The 24,394-nt window shown below is 45.3% G+C and overlaps 1 protein-coding gene across 1 annotated transcript in view; it reads left to right on the forward strand.

Moving 5' to 3' along the window:
- Positions 1-673: 673 nt before the first annotated feature.
- Positions 674-24,394, forward strand: part of APCDD1 (APC down-regulated 1) — a 150,856-nt gene continuing 127,135 nt past the window's right edge. Inside the window, exon 1 of the mRNA XM_077270191.1 lies at positions 674-930. Coding sequence (XP_077126306.1) covers positions 867-930 — 64 coding nt within the window. The 5' untranslated portion in view covers positions 674-866. The remainder of the gene's footprint in view (positions 931-24,394) is intronic.

Genomic DNA, 24,394 nt, shown 5'->3' on the forward strand with positions numbered 1-24,394 from the left:
GTATCACCCCTACTCTGGAACCCTCTAACACAACACATCAGACTCTCGCCTACCATCGAAACCTTCAAAAAGAGCCTGAAGACCCACCTCTTCCGACAATCCTACAACCGGCAGTAACCACCGATCGACCAAACCGCTGCACGACCTGCTCTATCCTCACCTACTGTATCCTCACCCATCCCTTGTAGATTGTGAGCCCTCGCGGGCAGGGTCCTCTCTCCTACTGTACCAGTTATGACTTGTATTGTTTAAGATTATTGTACTTGTTTTTATTATGTATACCCCTCCTCACATGTAAATCGCCATGGAATAAATGGCACTATAACAATAAATAATAATAATAATAATAGATTTCAAACATAGAATCAGCAAACTATGTGAGAACCAAAAGTTTGTGTCAGTGTCAAAACTTCCGGCCAAGACTGTAGATCGATAGATAACTACTACTATTATGTACTATGAATTGGAAACACACAAATCATCCTATCTGCGGGCAACCTGTGGAAATGTGTTTTCTGTAAAAGAACAACTTCACATTGGTATCTCCTCTATCAGCACAGCAGCAGCAGTTTACCAGGGCTCTCCTGTAGACATGATCACAGGGCTGAGATGTCAGACTCCCCTCCCCCTATACGCCCCTCCATTTATATAGCAGTGACTAGGAAGGCGCTCAGCCAGTGAGAGGAGACAAGCTCATCCCTGCAGTGGTCTGAGCACACAGGGAGGAATAGACTGTATGGATGGCTGTGAGTGATCTGCCCTGAACCCTGGACATTGATTTCTCTCACCCAGGGAACTGCACTGCTGGATTATAATCTACATGCTTGGATTGTAAAGTGGCCACAGCTCAGTGACTGTGAGGGGCCATGGAGATCCCATGTCTATGTCTTGCAGCGCTCGTCTGTTTGCTCCCAGCGCTCATCGTGTCTGGTATGTGTGTGTATTCCTGGCTGCTGCACTTGTGTTACTTTGTTGTACATTACAAATATTGTCTGACTTTTCATATATGTATCCCAATATCTTGCTACATGTACCATGGCTCAGACAATACCGTCAGTGGTGCAGAAGACACTGGTGCTACTAGTGGTCATGCTAGATCAGGACAGGTTCTGTCCTGTGCACCATGTGGTTATCACAGTAATATCCAAAAATGTTTTTCCCATCTTATGACATTTTTTTATAAAGAGCTTTTATCAGGGGGATTGCCATATTATCATCACACATAAAGTCTTACAGCTAGGTGATCATGTGACGGTTTGTGTAGTCACAATTTTACTGGATAAATAATCTTGATTACTGGACTACAAGTTGCCCAGTTTCTGTGTGCCCATCTGCAGCAACAAGGTGACCCCATTGTAGATGGGAACCTAAAGTTTCAACCTTGCTTCACCTGATCAATTTCATCTTTTTGTATCTATCTAAATCATCAGTATATCTATCCTATTTACCAATATCTATATTGAAACCTCAATTTTGTTTTTGTATCTTTCTATCTAAAAACGAAGCCGCACTTTTCCAAACACTAAGGGCATGTTCACATGTGTCGATTTTGCTGCGTATTTTAAGCAGTGTATTTGTTTTTTAAAATACGCAGCGTTTTACAGGACCAGCGTGATCAGTGTCATTACTGAAATCTCAGGCACACGCTTCATTTTTTCTGTACGGATTTTGAGTCCTGCTGCATTTTTTTCCAAAACACAGCTTGTCAATTCTTTCAGCGTTTTTGCAGTACTCTTCACCCACTGAAATGAATGCGTAAAAAACGTAAGTAAAAATGCTGCAAAAACGCATGTAAAGATACTTTAAAAACATATTGCATGCAGCATTTTTCCTGCCACCACTTTGATTTTTGGTACAGAAAAATAAAAATGCTACAAATATGCAATGTGTGAACATACCTTGATGGGTACAATGCCTCTATGGTTGTCACCAAACACCTCTATATACATAACAAACCAAAAATAGGGACAGCTTTCCAAAATTAAGTAACAAAAATGCAGACTTTACTTAGTATGAGTAGCAACATTTTGGTTGAAAGTAATGAAGGCTTTCTCAAGAAATTGATCTATCTCTGTTTTTATTTGGCTACAGATCTATCTATATTCTACAGAGAAACAATGTGTTGCAATGAGTAATCTAAACAGAGCATACATACATCTATACATGCCAGGTCCTAGAAGACATAATGGAGCAGAGCGATTTGGACAATGGGAAGGAATACAGCACTGTAGAAGAGTATATCTAGGACAGATGATCAGAAATGTGAATTTTCTGTTTCTGCTGGTCCCTCTCTGTCTTTCTTCCTTAGAATGACCTCTTCCAACCATTATTAGGTCATTGCTGCATCTGTTTTGGCTATTTCAGATTATCATGTTTGAAAGATGATCCGTCTCTCAGTGTTCTTAGTACATTCTACTTATAATAGATGATGCTAGTTTTATTAGGGCTTATTACTCATGCTGTAGTCATTGGCCCACAAAGTCAGCTTTGAAGTTGCATTTAGAACATTATTGTCGGTTAGTTGTTGACTTGAGCTGTATGCAATCATATCCAGGATTAATAGGGTGAAATGGTCTGAAGCTTTATAAAAAGCAAACTAAAGCCATATAATAGATAGATAGATAGATAGATAGATAGATAGATAGATAGATAGATAGATAGATATTAGATAGATATAAGATTGATTGATTGATAGATAGATAGATAAATAATAGATAGATATGGGATAGATGGATAGATAGACATAGGATAGATCAATAGATAGATAGATAGATAGATAGATAGATAGATAGATAGATAGATTTGAGGTAGATAGATAGATAGATAGATAGATAGATATGGGATAGATAAACAGATATGGGATAGATAGACAGATATGGGATGGATAGATAGATAGATAGATAGATAGATAGATAGATAGATTGACAGATAATAGATAGATAGATAGATAGATAGATAGACATAGGATAGATAGACATAGGATAGATAGATAGATAGATAGATAGATATGAGATAGATAGATAGATAGATAGATAGATAGACATAGGATAGATAGATAGATAGATAGATAGATAGATAGATAGATAGATAGATACATAGATAGATAGATATCCAAAAAGTCAGAGGCAGCACACCATAGTAGATCAGGTTAAAAAAGTGTTCAGGTTTTAATAGCCCATCATGGCGACGTTTCGACTCATGGAGAGCCTTTCTCAAACCTTGAAAAAAGGCTCTCCATGAGCCGAAACGTCGCCATGATGGGCTTTTAAAACCTGAATACTTTTTTAACCTGATCTACTATGGTGTGCTGCCTCTGACTTTTTGGATTTCTAGTTTAAAGCTTGGTACATGCCTGAGGGGCTTTGCACCCTGAACCTGTTTTGTTATTCTGTGCTGCTTTCATTTTTTGCAATTAGATAGATAGATAGATAGATAGATAGATAGATAGATATGAGGTAGATACATATAGGATAGATAGATGGATAGATAGATAGATAGATAGATAGATAGATAGATAGATAGATAGATAGATAGATAGATAGATAGATAGATAGATACAGGGCCGGATTTAGGAGGTGGGTGGCCCGGGCCCATTTTGGAGGGAGGCCCATTTTTCAAGGTGCTGCAATATGTAATGCAAAAACACAAAATGAATCGAATGCAAGTTTATTTACAAAAATCATTTACGCAGAGTAATTCAAGTGAAATCATTCAGTTTTTACAATCCGTGCACTTTCCTTGATTTTTGTGCTGCAAAATCACGCAGTATATCTGACCTTGTCAACCCTTGAAGTCCTGAAAGGGCGTTAAAGATTAAAATATGTACATACAGTCATATGAAAAAGTTTGGGCACCCCTATTAATCTTAAGCTTAATGTTTTATAAAAATTGTTTTTGTTGCAACAGCTATTTCAGTTTCATATATCTAATAACTGTTGGACACAGTAATGTTTCTGCCTTGAAATGAGGTTTATTGTACTAACAGAAAATGTGCAATCTGCATTCAAACAAAAGTTGACAGGTGCATAAGTATGGGCACCCTTATCATTTTCTTGTTTTAAATACTCCTACCTACTTTTTACTGACTTTCTAAAGCACTTTTTTTGGTTTTGTAACCTCATTGAGCTTTGAACTTCATAGCTAGGTGTATGCAATCATGAGAAAAGCTACTTAACCCCTTCATGACCCAGCCTATTTTGGCCTTAATGACCTTGCCGTTTTTTGCAATTCTGACCAGTGTCCCTTTATGAGGTAATAACTCAGGAACGCTTCAACGGATCCTAGCGACTCTGAGATTGTTTTTTCGTGACATATTGGGCTTCATGTTAGTGGTAAATTTAGGTCGATAATTTCTGAGTTTATTTGTGAAAAAAATGGAAATTTGGCGAAAATTTTGAAAATTTCGCAATTTTCACATTTTGAATTTTTATTCTGTTAAACCAGAGAGTTATGTGACACAAAATAGTTAATAAATAACGTTTCCCACATGTCTACTTTACATCAGCACAATTTTGGAAACAATTTTTTTTTTGCTAGGAAGTTATAAGGGTTAAAATTTGACCAGTGATTTCTCATTTTTACAACAAAATTTACAAAACCATTTTTTTTAGGGACCACCTCACATTTGAAGTCATTTTGAGGGTTCTATATGGCTGAAAATACCCAAAAGTGACACCATTCTAAAAACTGCACCCCTCAAGGTGCTCAAAACCACATTCAAGAAGTTTATTAACCCTTCAGGTGTTTCACAGCAGCAGAAGCAACATGGAAGTAAAAAATGAACATTTAACTTTTTAGTCACAAAAATGATCTTTTAGCAACAATTTTTTTATTTTCCCAAGGGTAAAAGGAGAAACTGGATCAGGGACGTTGTTGTCCAATTTGTCCTGAGTATGCTGATACCTCATATGTGGGGGTAAACCACTGTTTGGGCGCACGGCAGGGCTCGGAAGGGAAGGAGCGCCATTTGACTTTTTGAATGAAAAATTGGCTCCAATCTTTAGCGGACACCATGTCGCGTTTGGAGAGCCCCCGTGTGCCTAAACATTGGAGCTCCCCCACAAGTGACCACATTTTGGAAACTAGACCCCCCAAGGAACTTATCTAGATGCATAGTGAGCACTTTAAACCCCCAGGTGCTTCACAAATTGATCCGTAAAAATGAAAAAGTACTTTTTTTTCACAAAAAAATTATTTTAGCCTCAATTTTTTCATTTTCACATGGGCAACAGGATAAAATGGATCCTAAATTTTGTTGGGCAATTTCTCCTGAGTACACCAATACCTCACATGTGGAAGTAAACCACTGTTTGGGCACATGGTAAGGCTCGGAAGGGAAGGAGCGCCATTTGACTTTTTGAATGAAAAATTATCTCCATCGTTAGCGGACACCATGTCGCGTTTGGAAAGCCCCTGTGTGCCTAAACATTGGAGCTCCTCCACAAGTGACCCCATTTTGGAAACTAGACCCCCCAAGGAACTCATCTAGAGGCATAGTGAGCACTTTAAACCCCCAGGTGCTTCACAAATTGATCCGCAAAAATAAAAAAGTACTTTTTTTTCACACAAAATTTCTTTTAGCCTCAATTCTTTCATTTTCACATGGGCAACAGGATAAAATGGATCCCAAAATTTGTTGGGCAATTTCTCCTGAGTATGCCGATACCTCATATGTGGGGGTAAACCACTGTTTGGGTGCACGGCAAGGCTCGGAAGGGGAGGCGTGCCATTTGACTTTTTGAATGGAAAATTAGCTCCAATCGTTAGCGGACACCATGTCGCGTTTGGAGAGCCCCTGTGTGCCTAAACATTGGAGCTCCCCTACAAGTGACCCCATTTTGGAAACTAGACCCCCCAAGGAACTTATCTAGATGCATAGTGAGCACTTATAACCCCAAGGTGCTTCACAGAAGTTTCTAACGCAGAGCCGTGAAAATAAAAAAATAATTTTTCTTTCCTCAAAAATGATTTTTAGCCCAGAATTTTTTATTTTCCCAAGGGTAATAGGAGAAATTGGACCCCAAATGTGGTTGTCCAGTTTGTCAGAGTACGATGATACCCCATATGTGGGGGTAAACCACTGTTTGGGCGCACGGCAGGGCTCGGAAGGGAAGGCACGCCATTTGGCTTTTTGAATGGAAAATTAGCTCCAATCATTAGCGGACACCATGTCGCGTTTGGAGAGCCCCTGTGTGCCTAAACATTGGAGCTCCCACACAAGTGACCCCATTTTGGAAACTAGACCTCCCAAGGAACTAATCTAGATGTGTGGTGAGCACTTTGAACCCCCAAGTGCTTCACAGATGTTTATAACGCAGAGCCATGAAAATAAAAAATAATTTTTCTTTTCTCAAAAATGATTTTTTAGCCCACAATTTTTTATTTTCCCAAGGGTAACAGGAGAAATTGGACCCCAAAAGTTGTTGTCCAGTTTCTCCTGAGTACGCTGATACCCCATATGTGGGGGTAAACCACTGTTTTGGCACACGTCGGGGTTCGGAAGGGAAGTAGTGACGTTTTGAAATGCAGACTTTGATGGAATGCTCTGCGGGCGTCAGGTTGCGTTTGCAGAGCCCCTGATGTGCCTAAACAGTAGGAACTCCCCACAATTGACTCCATTTTGGAAACTAGACCCCCAAGGGAACTTATCTAGATGTGTAGTGAGCACTTTGAACCCCCAAGTGCTTCACAGAAGTTTATAACGCAGAGCCATGAAAATAAAAAATAATTTTTCTTTTCTCAAAAATGATTTTTTAGCCCACAATTTTTTATTTTCCCAAGGGTAACAGGAAAAATTGGACCCCAAAAGTTGTTGTCCAGTTTCTCCTGAGTACGCTGATACCCCATATGTGGGGGTAAACCACTGTTTTGGCACACGTCGGGGTTCGGAAGGGAAGTAGTGACGTTTTGAAATGCAGACTTTGATGGAATGTTTCTGCGGGCGTCAGGTTGCGTTTGCAGAGCCCCTGATGTGCCTAAACAGTAGGAACTCCCCACAATTGACTCCATTTTGGAAACTAGACCCCCAAGGGAACTTATCTAGATGTGTAGTGAGCACTTTGAAACCCCAAGTGCTTCACAGAAGTTTATAACGCAGAGCCGTGAAAATAAAAAATGTGTTTCCTTTCCTCAAAAATATTTTTTTAGCCCAGAATTTTTTTATTTTTGCAAGAGTAACAGGAGAAATTGGACCCCAAAAGTTGTTGTCCAGTTTCTCCTGAGTACGCTGATACCCCATATGTGGGGGGTAAACCACTGTTTGGGCACATGCCGGGGCTCGGAAGGGAAGTAGTGACGTTTTGGAATGCAGACTTTGATGGAATGGTCTGCGGGCATCATGTTACGTTTGCAGAGCCCCTGATATGCCTAAACAGTAGAAACCCCCCACAATTGACCCCATTTTGGAAACTAGACCCCCCATGGAACTTATCTAGATGTGTGGTGAGCACGTTCAACCCCCAAATGCTTCACAGAAGTTTACAACGCAGAGCCGTGAAAATAAAAAATCATTTTTCTTTCCTCAAAAAAGATGTTTTAGCAAGCAATTTTTTATTTTCACAAGGGTAACGGGAGAATTTGGACCCCAATATTTGTTGCCCAGTTTGTTGTGAGTACGCTGATACCCCATATGTGGGGGTAAACCACTGTTTGGGCACACGTCAGGGCTCGGAAGGGAAGTAGTGACATTTGAAATGCAGACTTTGATGGAATGGTCTGCGGGCGTCACATTGCATTTGCAGAGCCCCTGATGTGCCTAAACAGTAGAAACACCCCACAAGTGACCCCATTTTGGAAACTAGACCCCCGAAGGAACTTATCTAGATGTGTGGTGAGCACTTTCAACCCCCAAGTGCTTCACAGAAGTTTATAATGCAGAGCCGTGAAAATAAAAAATAATTGTTCTTTCCTCAAAAATTATGTTTTAGCAAGTCATTTTTTATTTTTGCAAGGGTAACAGGAGAAATTGGACCCCAACAGTTGTTGCCCAGTTTGTCCTGAGTACGCTGGTACCCCAAATGTGGGGGTAAACCACTGTTTGGGCGCACGTCGGGGCTTGGAAGGGCGGGAGCACCATTTGACTTTTTGAACGCAAGATTGGCTGGAATCAATGGTGGCGCCATGTTGCGTTTGGAGACCCCTGATGTGCCCAAACAGTGGAATCCCCTCAATTCTAACTTCAACACTAACCCCAACACACCCCTAATCCTAATCCCAACTGTAGCCATAACCCTAATCACAACCCTAACCCCAACACACCCCTAACCACAACCCTAACCGCAACACACCCGTAACCCTAATTCCAACCCTAACCCTAATCCTAACCCTAATCCCAACCGTAACCCTAATCCCAACCCTAACCACAACTGTAACCCCAACACACCCCTAACCCTATCCGTAACCCTAACCACAAACCTAATCTTAACCCTATTTCAAACCCTAGCCCTAATTCCAACCCTAACTCTAATTCCAACCCTAACCCTAAGGCTATGTGCCCACGTTGCGGATTCGTGTGAGATTTTTCCGCACGATTTTTGAAAAATCTGCAGGTAAAAGGCACTGCGTTTTATCTGCGGATTTACAGCAGATTTCCAGTGTTTTTTTGTGCGGATTTCACCTGCGGATTCCTATTGAGGAACAGGTGTAAAACGTTGCGGAATCCGCACAAAGAATTGACATGCTGCGGAAAATACAACGCAGCGTTTCTGCACGGAATTTTCCGCACCATGGGCACAGTGGATTTGGTTTTCCTTAGGTGTACATGGTACTGTAAACCTGATGGAAAACTGCTTCGAATTCGCAGCGGCCAATCCGCTGCGGATCCGCGGCCAATCCGCTGCGGATCCGCAGCCAATCCGCTGCGGATCCGCGGCCAATCCGCTGCGGATCCGCTGCCAATCCGCTGCGGATCCGCGGCCGATCCGCTGCGGATCCGCGGCCGATCCGCTGCGGATCCGCGGCCGATCCGCTGCGGATCCGCGACCCATCCGCTGCGGATCCGCGGCCAATCCGCTGCGGATCCGCTGCGGATCCGCTGCGGATCCGCGGCCGATCCCCTGCCGATCCGCGACCGATCCGCTGCGGATCCGCGGCCGATCCGCTGCAGATCCGCGGCCGATCCGCTGCGGATCCGCGGCCGATCCGCTGCCGATCCGCTGCCGATCCGCTGCGGATCCGCGGCCGATCCGCTGCCGATCCGCTGCCGATCCGCTGCGGATCCACGGCCGATCCGCTCTGTGTGCACATGCCATAACCCTACCCCTAACCCTAACCCTACCCGTAACCCTAACCCTACCCCTAACCCTAACCCTACCCCTAGTTCTAACCCTAGTTCTAACCCTAACCCTAGTGGAAAAAGAAAAAAAAATATTTTCTTTATTTTATTATTGTCCCTATGGGGGTGATAAAGGGGGGGGGTTTATTTATTATTTTTTTATTTTGATCGCTGTGATAGAACCTACCACAGCGATCAAAATGTACTTGTAATGAATCTGCCAGCTGGCAGATTCGGCGGGCGCACTGCGCATGCGCCCGCCATTTTCCAAGATGGCGGCGCCCATGGAGAAGACGGCCGGACACCGGGAGGGACATGGAAGCTAGGTAAGTATGGGGGGGTGGGACCGGAACACGGGGGGGGGGAATCGGAGGACCGGGGGAGCGGACAAGAGGACCGGGGGAGCAGACAGGAGGGAGGAGGGGAGCGGACAGGAGATCGGGGCAGAAAGGACGACTGGGGGGCAGATCGGGGTCTCCAGCCATGGCAGATGCTATTGCAGCATCGGCCATGGCTGGATTGTAATATTTCACCATTTTCATAGGTGAAATATTACAAATCGCTCTGATTGGCTGTTTCACTTTCAACAGCCAATCAGAGCGATCGTAGCCACGGGGGGGTGAAGCCACCCCCCCTGGGCTGAAGTACAACTCCCCCTCTCCCTGCAGATCGGGTAAAATAGGAGTTAACCCTTTCACCCGATCTGCAGGGATGCGATCTTTCCATGACGCCACATAGGCGTCTGTCATGGTTCTCAATGGCAAGAGACCGTAGTAAAGCATACAAAGGACTAGCTCTTGGAAGATGGGAACTCGAGCTGACTGTGAGCTAAACCTACCGCACAACTAACAGTGGCCGGGTAGCGTGCCTACGTTTTATCCCTTGACGCCCAGCGCCAGCCGGAGAACTGACTGACCCTAGCAGAGGAAAATACAGACCTGGCTTACCTCTAGAGAAATTTTCCCCAAAAGGCAGACAGTAGCCCCCACATATAATGTCGGTGAATTTAGAGGAAATTGACATACGAAGTATGAAGATAGGTTTAGCAAATTGAGGTCCGCTTACTAGATAGTAGGAAGACAGAAAAGGGAACTACACAGTCAGCTGAAAAGCCTTTCAAAACACCATCCTGAAATTAATTTAAGACTCTAATATCAACTCATGACACCAGAGTGGCAATTTCAGCTCACAAGAGCTTCCAGCCTCAGAAATATTCAAACACAGAGAACTGGAACAAAAATGCAAAACAAACTTAGGACTCAAAGTCCAACTTAGCTGATAGTAGTCTAGGAGCAGGAACATGCAACAGAAAGGCTTCTGGTAACATTGTTGGCCGGCATAGAAATGACTGAGGAGCAAGGCTAAATAGACAACTCCCACATCCTGATGGAAACAGGTGAACAGAGGAGATGAAGCACATAAGTGCAGTACCACCAGAAACCACCGGGGGAGCCCAGAAACCAAATTCACAACAGTACTCCCCCCTCAAGGAGGGGGCACCGAACCCTCACCAGAACCACCAGGGCGATCAGGATGAGCCCTATGAAAGGCACGGACCAAATCGGAGGCATGAACATCAGAGGCTGTCACCCAAGAGTTATCCTCCTGACCGTAGCCCTTCCACTTGACCAGATCCTGAAGTCTCCGTCTGGAAACACGGGAGTCCAAGATCTTCTCGACAACGTACTCCAACTCACCCTCAACCAACACCGGAGCAGGAGGCTCAACGGAAGGCACAACCGGTACCTCATACCTGCGCAACAATGACCGATGGAAGACATTATGAATAGAAAAAGATGCAGGGAGGTCCAAACGAAAGGACACAGGGTTAAGAATCTCCAATATCTTGTACGGGCCGATGAACCGAGGCTTAAACTTAGGAGAAGAAACCTTCATAGGGACAAAACGAGAAGATAACCACACCAAGTCCCCAACACAAAGACGAGGACTGTTGTGAATTTGGATTCTGGGCTCCCCCGGTGGCTACTGGTGGAATTGAACTGGTGTCTTCATCTTCTCTGTTCACCTGTTCCCATCAAGATGTGGGAGTCGCTATATAACCTTGCTGCTCTGTTAGTTGCTTGCCGGTCAACAATGTTATCAGAAGCCTCTCTGTGCTTGTTCCTGCTCCTAGACAACTACTAGATAAGTTGGACTCTTGTCCATGTTTGTTTTTGCATTTTTGTTCCAGTTCACAGCTGTAGTTTCGTTACTGTGTCTGGAAAGCTCTTGTGAACAGGAATTGCCACTCTGGTGTTATGAGTTAATGCCAGAGTTTTAAAGTAATTTCTGGATGGTGTTTTTGATAGGGTTTTCAGCTGACCATGAAAGTGTCCTTTCTGTCTTCTGCTATGTAGTAAGTGGACCTCAAATTTGCTAAACCTATTTTCATACTACGTTTGTTATTTCATCTCAACTCACCGCCAATACATGTGGGGGGCCTCTGTCTCCTTTCGGGGTATTTCTCTAGAGGTGAGCTAGGACTAATATTTTCCTCTGCTAGTTTTATTTAGTCCTCCGGCTGGTGCTGGGCATCTAGAATCAACGTAGGCATGCTACCCGGCCACTGCTAGTTGTGCGTTAGGTTTAGTTCATGGTCAGCTCAGTTCCCATCTTCCAAGAGCTAGTTCCTATATATGCTTATGCTATGTTCTCTTGCCATTGAGATCATGACAGTTTGACCGGCCCTCAAAGTGTTAATTGTTTGGGCTGAAGCAGGAGAAAAAGAAGTGTTGAAGGGAAATTTTTTTTTTTCCCCTCAGAGTTTTGCTGCCTAGCCCTTAATTGCTGTCTAGCTGCTTCTTACCTCCTCTTAACCCTTGAATGGCTCTGTGTCCACCTGTTTGTAATGGATCTTCAGAGTGTAACTGCAGGTTTGCATAATCTCGCCACGAAGGTACAAAATTTGCAAGATTTTGTTTGTCATGCACCTGTATCTGAGCCGAGAATTCCTTTGCCGGAATTTTTCTCGGGGAATAGATCCGGGTTTCAGAATTTTCGAAATAATTGCAAATTATTTTTGTCCCTGAAATCTCGCTCTGCCGGAGACCCTGCACAGCAGGTCAGGATTGTGATTTCCTTGCTCCGGGGCGACCCTCAAGACTGGGCTTTTTCATTGACACCAGGGGATCCTGCGTTGCTCAATGTGGATGCGTTTTTTCTGGCCTTGGGGTTGCTTTATGACGAACCTCATTTGGAGCTTCAGGCAGAAAAAACTTTGATGTCCCTATCTCAGGGGCAAGATGAAGCGGAAATTTACTGCCAAAGATTCCGTAAATGGTCTGTGCTTACTCAGTGGAATGAGTGCGCCCTGGCGGCGACTTTCAGAGAGGGTCTCTCTGATGCCATTAAGGATGTTATGGTGGGGTTCCCTGTGCCTGCGGGTCTGAATGAGTCCATGACAATGGCTATTCAGATCGATAGGCGTTTGCGGGAGCGCAAACCAGTGCACCATCTGGCGGTGTCCACTGAGAAGTCGCCAGAGAGTATGCAGTGTGATAGAATTCTGTCCCGAAGCGAGCGGCAGAATTTTAGACGGAAAAATGGGTTGTGTTTCTATTGTGGTGATTCTACTCATGTTATATCAGCATGCTCTAAGCGCACTAAAAAGCTTGGTAAATCTGTTTCCATTTGCACCTTACCGTCTAAGTTTATTCTATCTGTGACCCTGATTTGCTCTTTGTCATCTATTACCGCGGATGCCTATGTCGACTCTGGCGCCGCTTTGAGTCTTATGGATTGGTCCTTTGCCAAACGCTGTGGGTATGATTTAGAGCCTTTGGAGACTTCTATTCCTCTGAAGGGGATTGACTCCACCCCATTGGCTAATAATAAACCACAATACTGGACACAAGTAACTATGCGTATTAATCCGGATCACCAGGAGATTATTCGCTTTCTGGTGCTGTATAATCTACATGATGATTTGGTGCTAGGATTGCCTTGGCTGCAATCTCACAACCCAGTCCTCGACTGGAGAGCTATGTCTGTGTTGAGCTGGGGATGTAAGGGGGCTCATGGGGATGTACCTGTGGTTTCCATTTCATCATCCATTCCCTCTGAAATTCCTGAGTTCCTGTCTGACTATCGTGACGTCTTTGAAGAATCCAAGCTTGGTTCGTTACCTCCGCACCGAGAGTGCGATTGTGCCATAGATTTAATCCCGGGTAGTAAATACCCAAAGGGTCGTTTATTTAATCTGTCTGTGCCTGAACATGCTGCTATGCGAGAATATATAAAGGAGTCCTTGGAAAAGGGACATATTCGTCCATCGTCATCTCCCTTAGGAGCCGGTTTTTTCTTTGTGTCAAAAAAAGACGGCTCTTTGAGACCATGTATTGATTATCGGCTTTTGAATAAAATCACTGTTAAATATCAATACCCATTGCCGTTGCTGACTGATTTGTTTGCTCGCATAAAGGGGGCCAAGTGGTTCTCTAAGATTGACCTTCGTGGGGCGTATAATTTGGTGCGAATCAGGCAGGGGGATGAGTGGAAAACCGCATTTAATACGCCCGAGGGCCACTTTGAGTATTTAGTGATGCCTTTTGGTCTTTCTAATGCTCCGTCAGTTTTCCAGTCCTTTATGCATGATATTTTTCGCGATTATTTGGATAAATTTATGATTGTGTATCTGGATGATATTCTGATTTTTTCGGATGACTGGGACTCTCATGTCCAGCAAGTCAGGAGGGTTTTTCAGGTTTTGCGGTCTAATTCTTTGTGTGTGAAGGGTTCTAAGTGTGTTTTTGGGGTACAGAGGATTTCCTTTTTGGGATATATTTTTTCCCCCTCTTCCATTGAAATGGATCCTGTCAAGGTTCAAGCTATTTGTGATTGGACGCAGCCCTCTTCTCTTAAGAGTCTTCAGAAATTTTTGGGCTTTGCTAACTTTTATCGTCGATTTATTGCTGGTTTTTCGGATATTGCTAAACCATTGACCGATTTGACTAAGAAGGGTGCTGATGTTGCTGATTGGTCCCCTGATGCTGTGGAGGCCTTTCGGGAGCTTAAGCGCCGTTTTTCCTCTGCCCCTGTGTTGCGTCAGCCTGATGTTGCTCTACCTTTTCAGGTTGAGGTCGACGCTTCTGAGATCGGAGCTGGGGCAGTGTTGTCGCAGAAAAGTTCTGATTGCTCCGTGATGAGGCCTTGTGCCTTCTTTTCCCGTAAATTTTCGCCCGCTGAGCGGAATTATGATGTTGGGAATCGGGAGCTTTTGGCCATGAAGTGGGCTTTTGAGGAGTGGCGCCATTGGCTTGAGGGGGCCAGACATCAGGTGGTGGTATTGACTGACCACAAAAATTTGATTTATCTTGAGACCGCCAGGCGCCTGAATCCTAGACAGGCGCGCTGGTCATTATTTTTCTCTCGGTTTAATTTTGTGGTGTCATACCTACCGGGTTCTAAGAATGTTAAGGCGGATGCCCTTTCTAGGAGTTTTGAGCCTGACTCGCCTGGTAACTCTGAGCCCACAGGTATCCTTAAGGATGGAGTGGTATTGTCAGCCGTTTCTCCAGACCTGCGGCGGGCCTTGCAGGAGTTTCAGGCGGATAGACCTGATCGTTGCCCACCTGATAAACTGTTTGTTCCTGATGATTGGACCAGTAGAGTCATCTCTGAGGTTCATTCTTCTGCGTTGGCAGGTCATCCTGGCATTTTTGGTACCAGGGATTTGGTGGCAAGGTCCTTCTGGTGGCCTTCTCTGTCACGAGATGTGCGAGGCTTTGTGCAGTCTTGTGACGTTTGTGCTCGGGCCAAGCCTTGTTGTTCTCGGGCTAGTGGATTATTGTTGCCCTTGCCTATTCCTAAGAGGCCTTGGACGCACATCTCGATGGATTTTATTTCAGATCTGCCTGTTTCTCAGAAGATGTCTGTCATCTGGGTGGTGTGTGACCGTTTTTCTAAGATGGTCCATTTGGTTCCTCTGCCCAAGTTACCTTCTTCTTCCGAGTTGGTTCCTCTGTTTTTTCAAAATGTTGTTCGTTTGCATGGTATTCCTGAGAATATCGTTTCTGACAGAGGGACCCAATTCGTGTCTAGATTTTGGCGGGCATTCTGTGCTAGGATGGGCATAGATTTATCTTTTTCGTCCGCTTTCCATCCTCAGACGAATGGCCAGACCGAGCGGATTAATCAGACCCTGGAGACATATCTGAGGTGTTTTGTGTCTGCTGACCAGGATGATTGGGTTGCTTTTTTGCCATTGGCGGAGTTCGCTCTCAATAATCGGGCCAGCTCTGCCACTTTGGTGTCCCCGTTTTTCTGTAATTCGGGGTTTCATCCTCGATTTTCCTCTGGTCAGGTGGAATCTTCGGATTGTCCTGGAGTGGATGCTGTGGTGGAGAGATTGCATCAGATCTGGGGGCAGGTGGTGGACAATTTGAGGTTGTCCCAGGAGAAGACTCAGCTTTTTGCCAACCGCCACCGTCGTGTTGGTCCTCGGCTTTCTGTTGGGGATTTGGTGTGGTTGTCTTCTCGTTTTGTCCCTATGAGGGTCTCTTCTCCTAAGTTTAAGCCTCGGTTTATCGGCCCGTATAAGATATTGGAGATTCTTAACCCTGTTTCCTTCCGTTTGGACCTCCCTGCATCCTTTTCTATTCATAACGTTTTTCATCGGTCATTATTGCGCAGGTATGAGGTACCGGTTGTGCCTTCCGTTGAGCCTCCTGCTCCGGTGTTGGTTGAGGGTGAGTTGGAGTACGTTGTGGAGAAAATCTTAGACTCTCGTGTTTCCAGACGGAGACTCCAGTATCTGGTCAAGTGGAAGGGATACGGCCAGGAGGATAATTCTTGGGTGAATGCATCTGATGTTCATGCCTCCGATCTGGTTCGTGCCTTTCATAGGGCCCATCCTGATCGCCCTGGTGGTTCTGGTGAGGGTTCGGTGCCCCCTCCTTGAGGGGGGGGTACTGTTGTGAATTTGGATTCTGGGCTCCCCCGGTGGCTACTGGTGGAATTGAACTGGTGTCTTCATCTTCTCTGTTCACCTGTTCCCATCAAGATGTGGGAGTCGCTATATAACCTTGCTGCTCTGTTAGTTGCTTGCCGGTCAACAATGTTATCAGAAGCCTCTCTGTGCTTGTTCCTGCTCCTAGACAACTACTAGATAAGTTGGACTCTTGTCCATGTTTGTTTTTGCATTTTTGTTCCAGTTCACAGCTGTAGTTTCGTTACTGTGTCTGGAAAGCTCTTGTGAACAGGAATTGCCACTCTGGTGTTATGAGTTAATGCCAGAGTTTTAAAGTAATTTCTGGATGGTGTTTTTGATAGGGTTGATTCAGCTGACCATGAAAGTGTCCTTTCTGTCTTCTGCTATGTAGTAAGTGGACCTCAAATTTGCTAAACCTATTTTCATACTACGTTTGTTATTTCATCTCAACTCACCGCCAATACATGTGGGGGGCCTCTGTCTCCTTTCGGGGTATTTCTCTAGAGGTGAGCTAGGACTAATATTTTCCTCTGCTAGTTTTATTTAGTCCTCCGGCTGGTGCTGGGCATCTAGAATCAACGTAGGCATGCTACCCGGCCACTGCTAGTTGTGCGTTAGGTTTAGTTCATGGTCAGCTCAGTTCCCATCTTCCAAGAGCTAGTTCCTATATATGCTTATGCTATGTTCTCTTGCCATTGAGATCATGACAGAGGACCAACACGACGACGGCGGTTGGCAAAATGCCGAGTCTTCTCCTGGGACAACTTCAAATTGTCCACCACATGCCCCCAAATCTGATGCAACCTCTCCACCACAGCATCCACTCCAGGACAATCCGAAGACTCCACCTGACCGGAAGAGAAACGAGGATGAAACCCCGAATTACAGAAGAAAGGAGAAACCAAGGTGGCAGAACTAGCCCGATTATTGAGGGCAAACTCCGCCAAGGGCAAAAAGGCAACCCAATCATCCTGATCCGCAGACACAAAACACCTCAAATAAGTCTCCAAGGTCTGATTAGTTCGCTCGGTCTGGCCATTAGTCTGAGGGTGGAAAGCAGACGAAAAAGACAAATCAATGCCCATCCTAGCACAGAACGCTCGCCAAAATCTAGACACGAATTGGGTTCCCCTGTCAGAAACGATATTCTCCGGAATACCATGCAAGCGCACCACATTTTGAAAAAACAGAGGAACCAGCTCGGATGAGGAAGGCAATTTAGGCAAGGGAACCAAATGGACCATCTTAGAAAAACGGTCACACACCACCCAGATGACAGACATCTTCTGAGAAACAGGGAGATCAGAAATAAAATCCATGGAGATGTGAGTCCAAGGCCTCTTCGGAATAGGCAAGGATAACAACAATCCACTAGCCCGAGAACAACAAGGCTTGGCCCGAGCACAAACATCACAAGACTGCACAAAACCTCGCACATCTCGCGACAGGGAAGGCCACCAGAAGGACCTAGCCACCAAATCCCTGGTACCAAAGATTCCAGGATGACCTGCTAACGCAGAAGAATGGACCTCCGAGATGACTCTACTGGTCCAATCATCAGGAACAAACAATCTACCAGGCGGGCAACGATCAGGTCTATCCGCCTGAAACTCCTGCAAGACCCGTCGCAAATCTGGGGAAACAGCAGATAATATCACTCCATCCTTAAGGATACCTGTAGGTTCAGAATTACCAGGGGAATCAGGCTCAAAACTCCTAGAAAGGGCATCCGCCTTCACATTTTTAGAACCCGGTAGGTAAGAAACCACAAAATTAAACCGAGAGAAAAATAACGACCAGCGCGCCTGTCTAGGATTCAGGCGCCTGGCGGACTCAAGATAAATCAAATTCTTGTGGTCGGTCAATACCACCACCTGATGTCTAGCCCCCTCAAGCCAATGACGCCACTCCTCAAAAGCCCACTTCATAGCCAAGAGCTCCCGATTACCAATATCATAATTTCGCTCAGCGGGCGAAAACTTACGAGAAAAGAACGCACAAGGCCTCATCACGGAGCAGTCGGAACTTTTCTGCGACAAAACCGTCCCAGCTCCGATTTCTGAAGCGTCGACCTCAACCTGAAAAGGAAGAGTAACATCAGGCTGACGCAATACAGGGGCGGAAGAAAAGCGGCGCTTAAGCTCCCGAAAGGCCTCCACAGCCGCAGGGGACCATTCAGCAACATCAGCACCCTTCTTAGTCAAATCAGTCAACGGTTTAGCGACATCAGAAAAACCAGTTATAAATCGACGATAAAAATTAGCAAAGCCCAAAAACTTCTGAAGGCTCTTAAGAGAAGAGAGTTGCGTCCAATCACAAATAGCCTGAACCTTGACAGGGTCCATCTCAATGGAAGAGGGGGAAAAAATGTACCCCAAAAACGAAATCTTTTGAACCCCAAAAACGCACTTAGAACCCTTTACACACAAGGAATTAGAGCGCAAAACCTGAAAAACCCTCCTGACCTGTTGGACATGAGAGTCCCAGTCATCTGAAAAAATCAAAATATCATCCAGATACACAATCAAAAATTGATCCAAATATTCACGGAAAATGTCATGCATAAAGGACTGAAAGACTGAAGGGGCATTTGAAAGACCAAAAGGCATTACTAAATACTCAAAATGGCCCTGAGGCGTATTAAATGCGGTTTTCCACTCATCCCCCTGCCTAATTCGCACTAAATTATACGCCCCACGAAGATCAATCTTAGAGAACCACTTGGCCCCCTTTATTCGAGCAAACAAATCAGTAAGCAGTGGCAAAGGATACTGATATTTAACCGTGATTTTATTCAAAAGCCGATAATCAATACACGGCCTCAAAGAGCCATCTTTTTTAGATACAAAGAAAAAACCGGCTCCTAAGGGAGATGACGAAGGACGAATATGTCCCTTTTCCAAGGACTCCTTAATATATTCCCTCATAGCAGCATGTTCAGGCACAGATAGATTAAATAAACGACCCTTTGGAAACTTACTGCCCGGAATCAGATCTATAGTACAATCGCACTCTCTGTGCGGAGGTAGTGAACCAATTCAAAAACGTCACGATAATCAGATAAAAATTCCGGAATCTCAGAGGGAATAGATGACGAAATGGAAACCAAAGGTACGTCCCCATGAGTCCCCTGACATCCCCAGCTTAACACAGACATTGCTTTCCAGTCGAGGACTGGGTTATGAGATTGCAGCCATGGCAATCCAAGCACCAACACATCATGTAGATTATACAACACAAGGAAGCGAATAATCTCCTGGTGATCCGGATTAATACGCATAGTTACTTGTGTCCAGTATTGTGGTTTATTACTAGCCAATGGCGTGGAGTCAATACCCTTCAGAGGTATAGAAACTTCCAGAGGCTCTAAATCAAACCCACAGCGTTTGGCAAAGGACCAATCCATAAGACTCAAAGCGGCGCCAGAGTCGACATAGGCGTCCGCGGTAATAGACGATAAAGAGCAAATCAGGGTCACAGACAGAATAAACTTAGACTGCAAAGTGCCAATTGAAACAGACCTATCAACCTTCCTAGTACGTTTAGAGCATGCTGATATAACATGAGTTGAATCACCACAATAGAAGTATAACCCATTTTTTCGCCTAAAATTCTGTCGTTCGCTTCTGGACAGAATTCTATCACATTGCATAATCTCTGGCGCCTTCTCAGTAGACACCGCCAAATGGTGCACAGGTTTGCGCTCCCGCAAACGCCGATCAATCTGAATAGCCATTGTCATGGACTCATTCAGACCTGTAGGCACAGGGAACCCCACCATAACATCCTTAATGGCATCAGAGAGACCCTCTCTGAAATTCGCCGCCAGGGCGCACTCATTCCACTGAGTAAGCACAGACCACTTACGAAATTTTTGGCAGTATATTTCAGCCTCATCTTGCCCTTGAGACAGGGCCATTAAGGCTTTTTCAGCCTGAATCTCTAAATGAGGTTCCTCATAAAGCAGCCCCAAAGCCAGGAAAAACGCATCCACATTGAGCAACGCAGGATCCCCTGGTGTCAAAGCAAATGCCCAGTCCTGAGGGTCGCCCCGGAGCAAGGAAATCACAATCCTGACCTGCTGTGCAGGATCTCCAGCGGAGCGAGATCTCAGAGACAAAAATAATTTACAATTATGTTTGAAATTCTGGAAGCGAGATCTATCCCCGGAGAAAAATTCAGGTAAAGGAATTCTAGGTTCAGATATAGGAGCATGAATAACAAAATCCTGTAAACTTTGAACCTTCCCAGCGAGATTATCCAAACCTGTAGCTAAACTCTGAGGATCCATATTAATCAGGTGAAATCAGAACCATTCAAGGATTAGAAGGAGAGAGAGACGAAGGCTGCAGTAAGCAGAGATGCTAGTGAATCAACTAATGAGCAAACTCAGGAAAAAAAAAAAAAATTCTCTGCAGACTTCTTTTCTCTCCTTTCTTCTGCCAATTATTTTAACCCTTGGCCGGCCAAACTGTCATGGTTCTCAATGGCAAGAGACCGTAGTAAAGCATACAAAGGACTAGCTCTTGGAAGATGGGAACTCGAGCTGACTGTGAGCTAAACCTACCGCACAACTAACAGTGGCCGGGTAGCGTGCCTACGTTTTATCCCTAGACGCCCAGCGCCAGCCGGAGAACTGACTGACCCTAGCAGAGGAAAATACAGACCTGGCTTACCTCTAGAGAAATTTTCCCCAAAAGGCAGACAGTAGCCCCCACATATAATGTCGGTGAATTTAGAGGAAATTGACATACGAAGTATGAAGATAGGTTTAGCAAATTGAGGTCCGCTTACTAGATAGTAGGAAGACAGAAAAGGGAACTACACAGTCAGCTGAAAACCCTTTCAAAACACCATCCTGAAATTACTTTAAGACTCTAATATCAACTCATGACACCGGAGTGGCAATTTCAGCTCACAAGAGCTTCCAGCCTCAGAAATATTCAAACACAGAGAACTGGAACAAAAATGCAAAACAAACTTAGGACTCAAAGTCCAACTTAGCTGATAGTAGTCTAGGAGCAGGAACATGCAACAGAAAGGCTTCTGGTAACATTGTTGGCCGGCATAGAAATGACTGAGGAGCAAGGCTAAATAGACAACTCCCACATCCTGATGGAAACAGGTGAACAGAGGAGATGAAGCACATAAGTGCAGTACCACCAGAAACCACCGGGGGAGCCCAGAAACCAAATTCACAACAGGCGTCATAGGTCGGATTGGCACGGGTTTTCATGACGCCTACGTGGCGTCATGGGTCGGGAAGGGGTTAAAGTGGCCACTTGCAAGTTGTTCTCCTGTTTGAATCTCCTCTGAAGAGTGGCATCATGGGCTCCTCAAAACAACTGTCAAATGATCTGAAAACAAAGATTATTCAACATAGTTGTTCAGGGGAAGGATACAAAAAGCTGTCTCAGAGATTTAACCTATCAATTTCCACTGTGAGGAACATAGTAAGGAAATGGAAGAACACAGGTACAGTTCTTGTTAAGGCCAGAAGTGGCAGGCCAAGAAAAACATCAGAAAGGCAGAGAAGAAGAATGGTGAGATCAATCAAGGACAATCCTCAGACCATAGTTGACTGATGCACAATTACACCATCTGCAGCAAGTTGATGCTGCAGCTCTCTGGAGGTGGTCTGAGGATTGTCCTTGACTGATCTCACCATTCTTCTTCTCTGCCTTTCTGATGTTTTTCTTGGCCTGCCACTTCTGGCCTTAACAAGAACTGTACCTGTGTTCTTCCATTTCCTTACTATGTTCCTCACAGTGGAAATTGACAGGTTAAATCTCTGAGACAGCTTTTTGTATCCTTCCCCTGAACAACTATGTTGAATAATCTTTGTTTTCAGATCATTTGACAGTTGTTTTGAGGAGCCCATGATGCCACTCTTCAGAGGAGATTCAAACAGGAGAACAACTTGCAAGTGGCCACTTTAAGTAGCTTTTCTCATGATTGCATACACCTAGCTATGAAGTTCAAAGCTCAATGAGGTTACAAAACCAAAAAAGTGCTTTAGTAAGTCAGTAAAAAGTAGGTAGGAGTATTTAAAACAAGAAAATGATAAGGGTGCCCATACTTATGCACCTGTCAACTTTTGTTTGAATGCAGATTGCACATTTTCTGTTAGTACAATAAACCTCATTTCAAGGCAGAAACATTACTGTGTCCAACAGTTATTAGATATATGAAACTGAAATAGCTGTTGCAAAAAAAAACAATTTTTATAAAACATTAAGCTTAAGATTAATAGGGGTGCCCAAACTTTTTCATATGACTGTATGTATGCAGGGGCGTAACTACCGCGGTCGCAGCGGTCGCCATTGCGACCGGGCCCCGCAGGTCAGGGGCCCAGGGCCGGCCCCTGACCTGCGGGGGCCGGACTGGCCATCGGGCACTTCTGGCAAATGCCAGAAGAGCCGGTGCCAGTAGTGGGCCGCCCGCTGTACTGTTCCCCCCCGCCCCCCGCCAGTGCCGCCGCCGCATATAACTATACCGGCGTCTATGACACCAGTATAGTTCAATGCAATGATGTCGGAGAGAGCGTCTCCTGACGCTCCCTCTCCCATCATTCCCCGCTCTGCCTCTGACAGTACACTGCGGGTGCGCGATGACGTCATATCATCGCGCACCTGCTGTGTCCTGCGCAGACTGCAGCCACCGAGACAGGAGCAGGGACGAGCAGCGCGGGCAAAAGGAAAGGTGAGGAGAGTGTTTTTTTTTTTCTTTTTAACCGGACTGTGGGGCCATTATCGGGGGTGGTGGGATGAGATGTGGGCTGTGCTCTATATACCCCTGTGCGGGCTGTGCTGTATATACCCCTGTGCCGGCTGTGCTGTATACATCCCTGTGGGGGCTGTGCTGTATATACCCGTGCTGGCTGTGCTCTATATACCCCAGTGCGGGCTGTGCTGTATATATCCCTGTGCGGGCTGTGCTGTATATATCCCTGTGCGGGCTGTGCTCTATATACCCCTGTGCGGGCTGTGCTCTATATACCACTGTGCGGGCTGTGCTGGATATACCACTGTGCGGGCTGTGCTGGATATACCACTGTGCGGGCTGTGCTCTATATACCACTGTGCGGGCTGTGCTGGATATACCACTGTGCGGGCTGTGCTGGATATACCACTGTGCGGGCTGTCCTGGATATACCACTGTGCGGGCTGTGCTCTATATACCACTGTGCGGGCTGTGCTGGATATACCACTGTGCGGGCTGTGCTGGATATACCACTGTGCGGGCTGTGCTGGCACCCAACACCATGTTGCAGTGCAGGAGATTCCTGCAACAGTCCGAGGCGTATCTAGGGGAATGTGGGGGGGGGCCCCATTTGGAAGTTCGCACCGGGGCCCATAGCTTTGTAGTTACGCCACTGTATGTATGTATGTATATTGTAGAAATTTGGGCTGTCTATATCAAAGACTGCTGCTGGGCTCTATATGTCAGAGGCTTCTGCTGGGCTGTATATGTATGAGAGGCTTCTGCTGGGCTGTATATATGAGGGGCTTCTGCTGGGCAGTATATATCAGAGGCTGTTTACCTCTTTATATCAGAGGCTGTTGCTGTGCTGGCTGTATATGTATGAGAGGCTTCTGCTGGGCTGTATTTGTAGGTGAGGCTTCTGCTGGGCTGTATATATATATGAGGGGCTTCTGCTGAGCTGTATATATATGAGAGGCTTCTGCTGGGCTGTGTATATATGAGGGGCTTCTGCTGGGCTCTATATGTATGAGAGGCTTCTGCTGGGCTGTATATGTATGAGAGGCTCTGCTGGGCTGTATATGTATGAGAGGCTTCTGCTGGGCTGTATATATATGAGAGTCTTCTGCTGGGCTCTATATGTCAGAGGCTTCTGCTGGGCTCTATATGTATGAGAGGCTTCTGCTGGGCTCTATATGTATGAGAGGCTTCTGCTGGGCTGTATATGTACGAGAGGCTCTGCTGGGCTGTATATGTATGAGAGGCTTCTGCTGGGCTATATATATATAAGGGGCTTCTGCTGGGCTCTATATGTCAGAGGCTTCTGCTGGGCTCTATATGTCAGAGGCTTCTGCTGGGCTCTATATGTCAGAGGCTTCTGCTGGGCTGTATGTGTATGAGAGGCTTCTGCTGGGCTGTATATGTATGAGAGGCTTCAGATGGGCTGTATATATATATATATGAGGGGCTTCTCCTGGGCTCTATATGTCAGA

This window comes from Ranitomeya variabilis, chromosome 6 (genome assembly GCF_051348905.1).
Source record: "Ranitomeya variabilis isolate aRanVar5 chromosome 6, aRanVar5.hap1, whole genome shotgun sequence".
NCBI lineage: Eukaryota > Metazoa > Chordata > Amphibia > Anura > Dendrobatidae > Ranitomeya > Ranitomeya variabilis.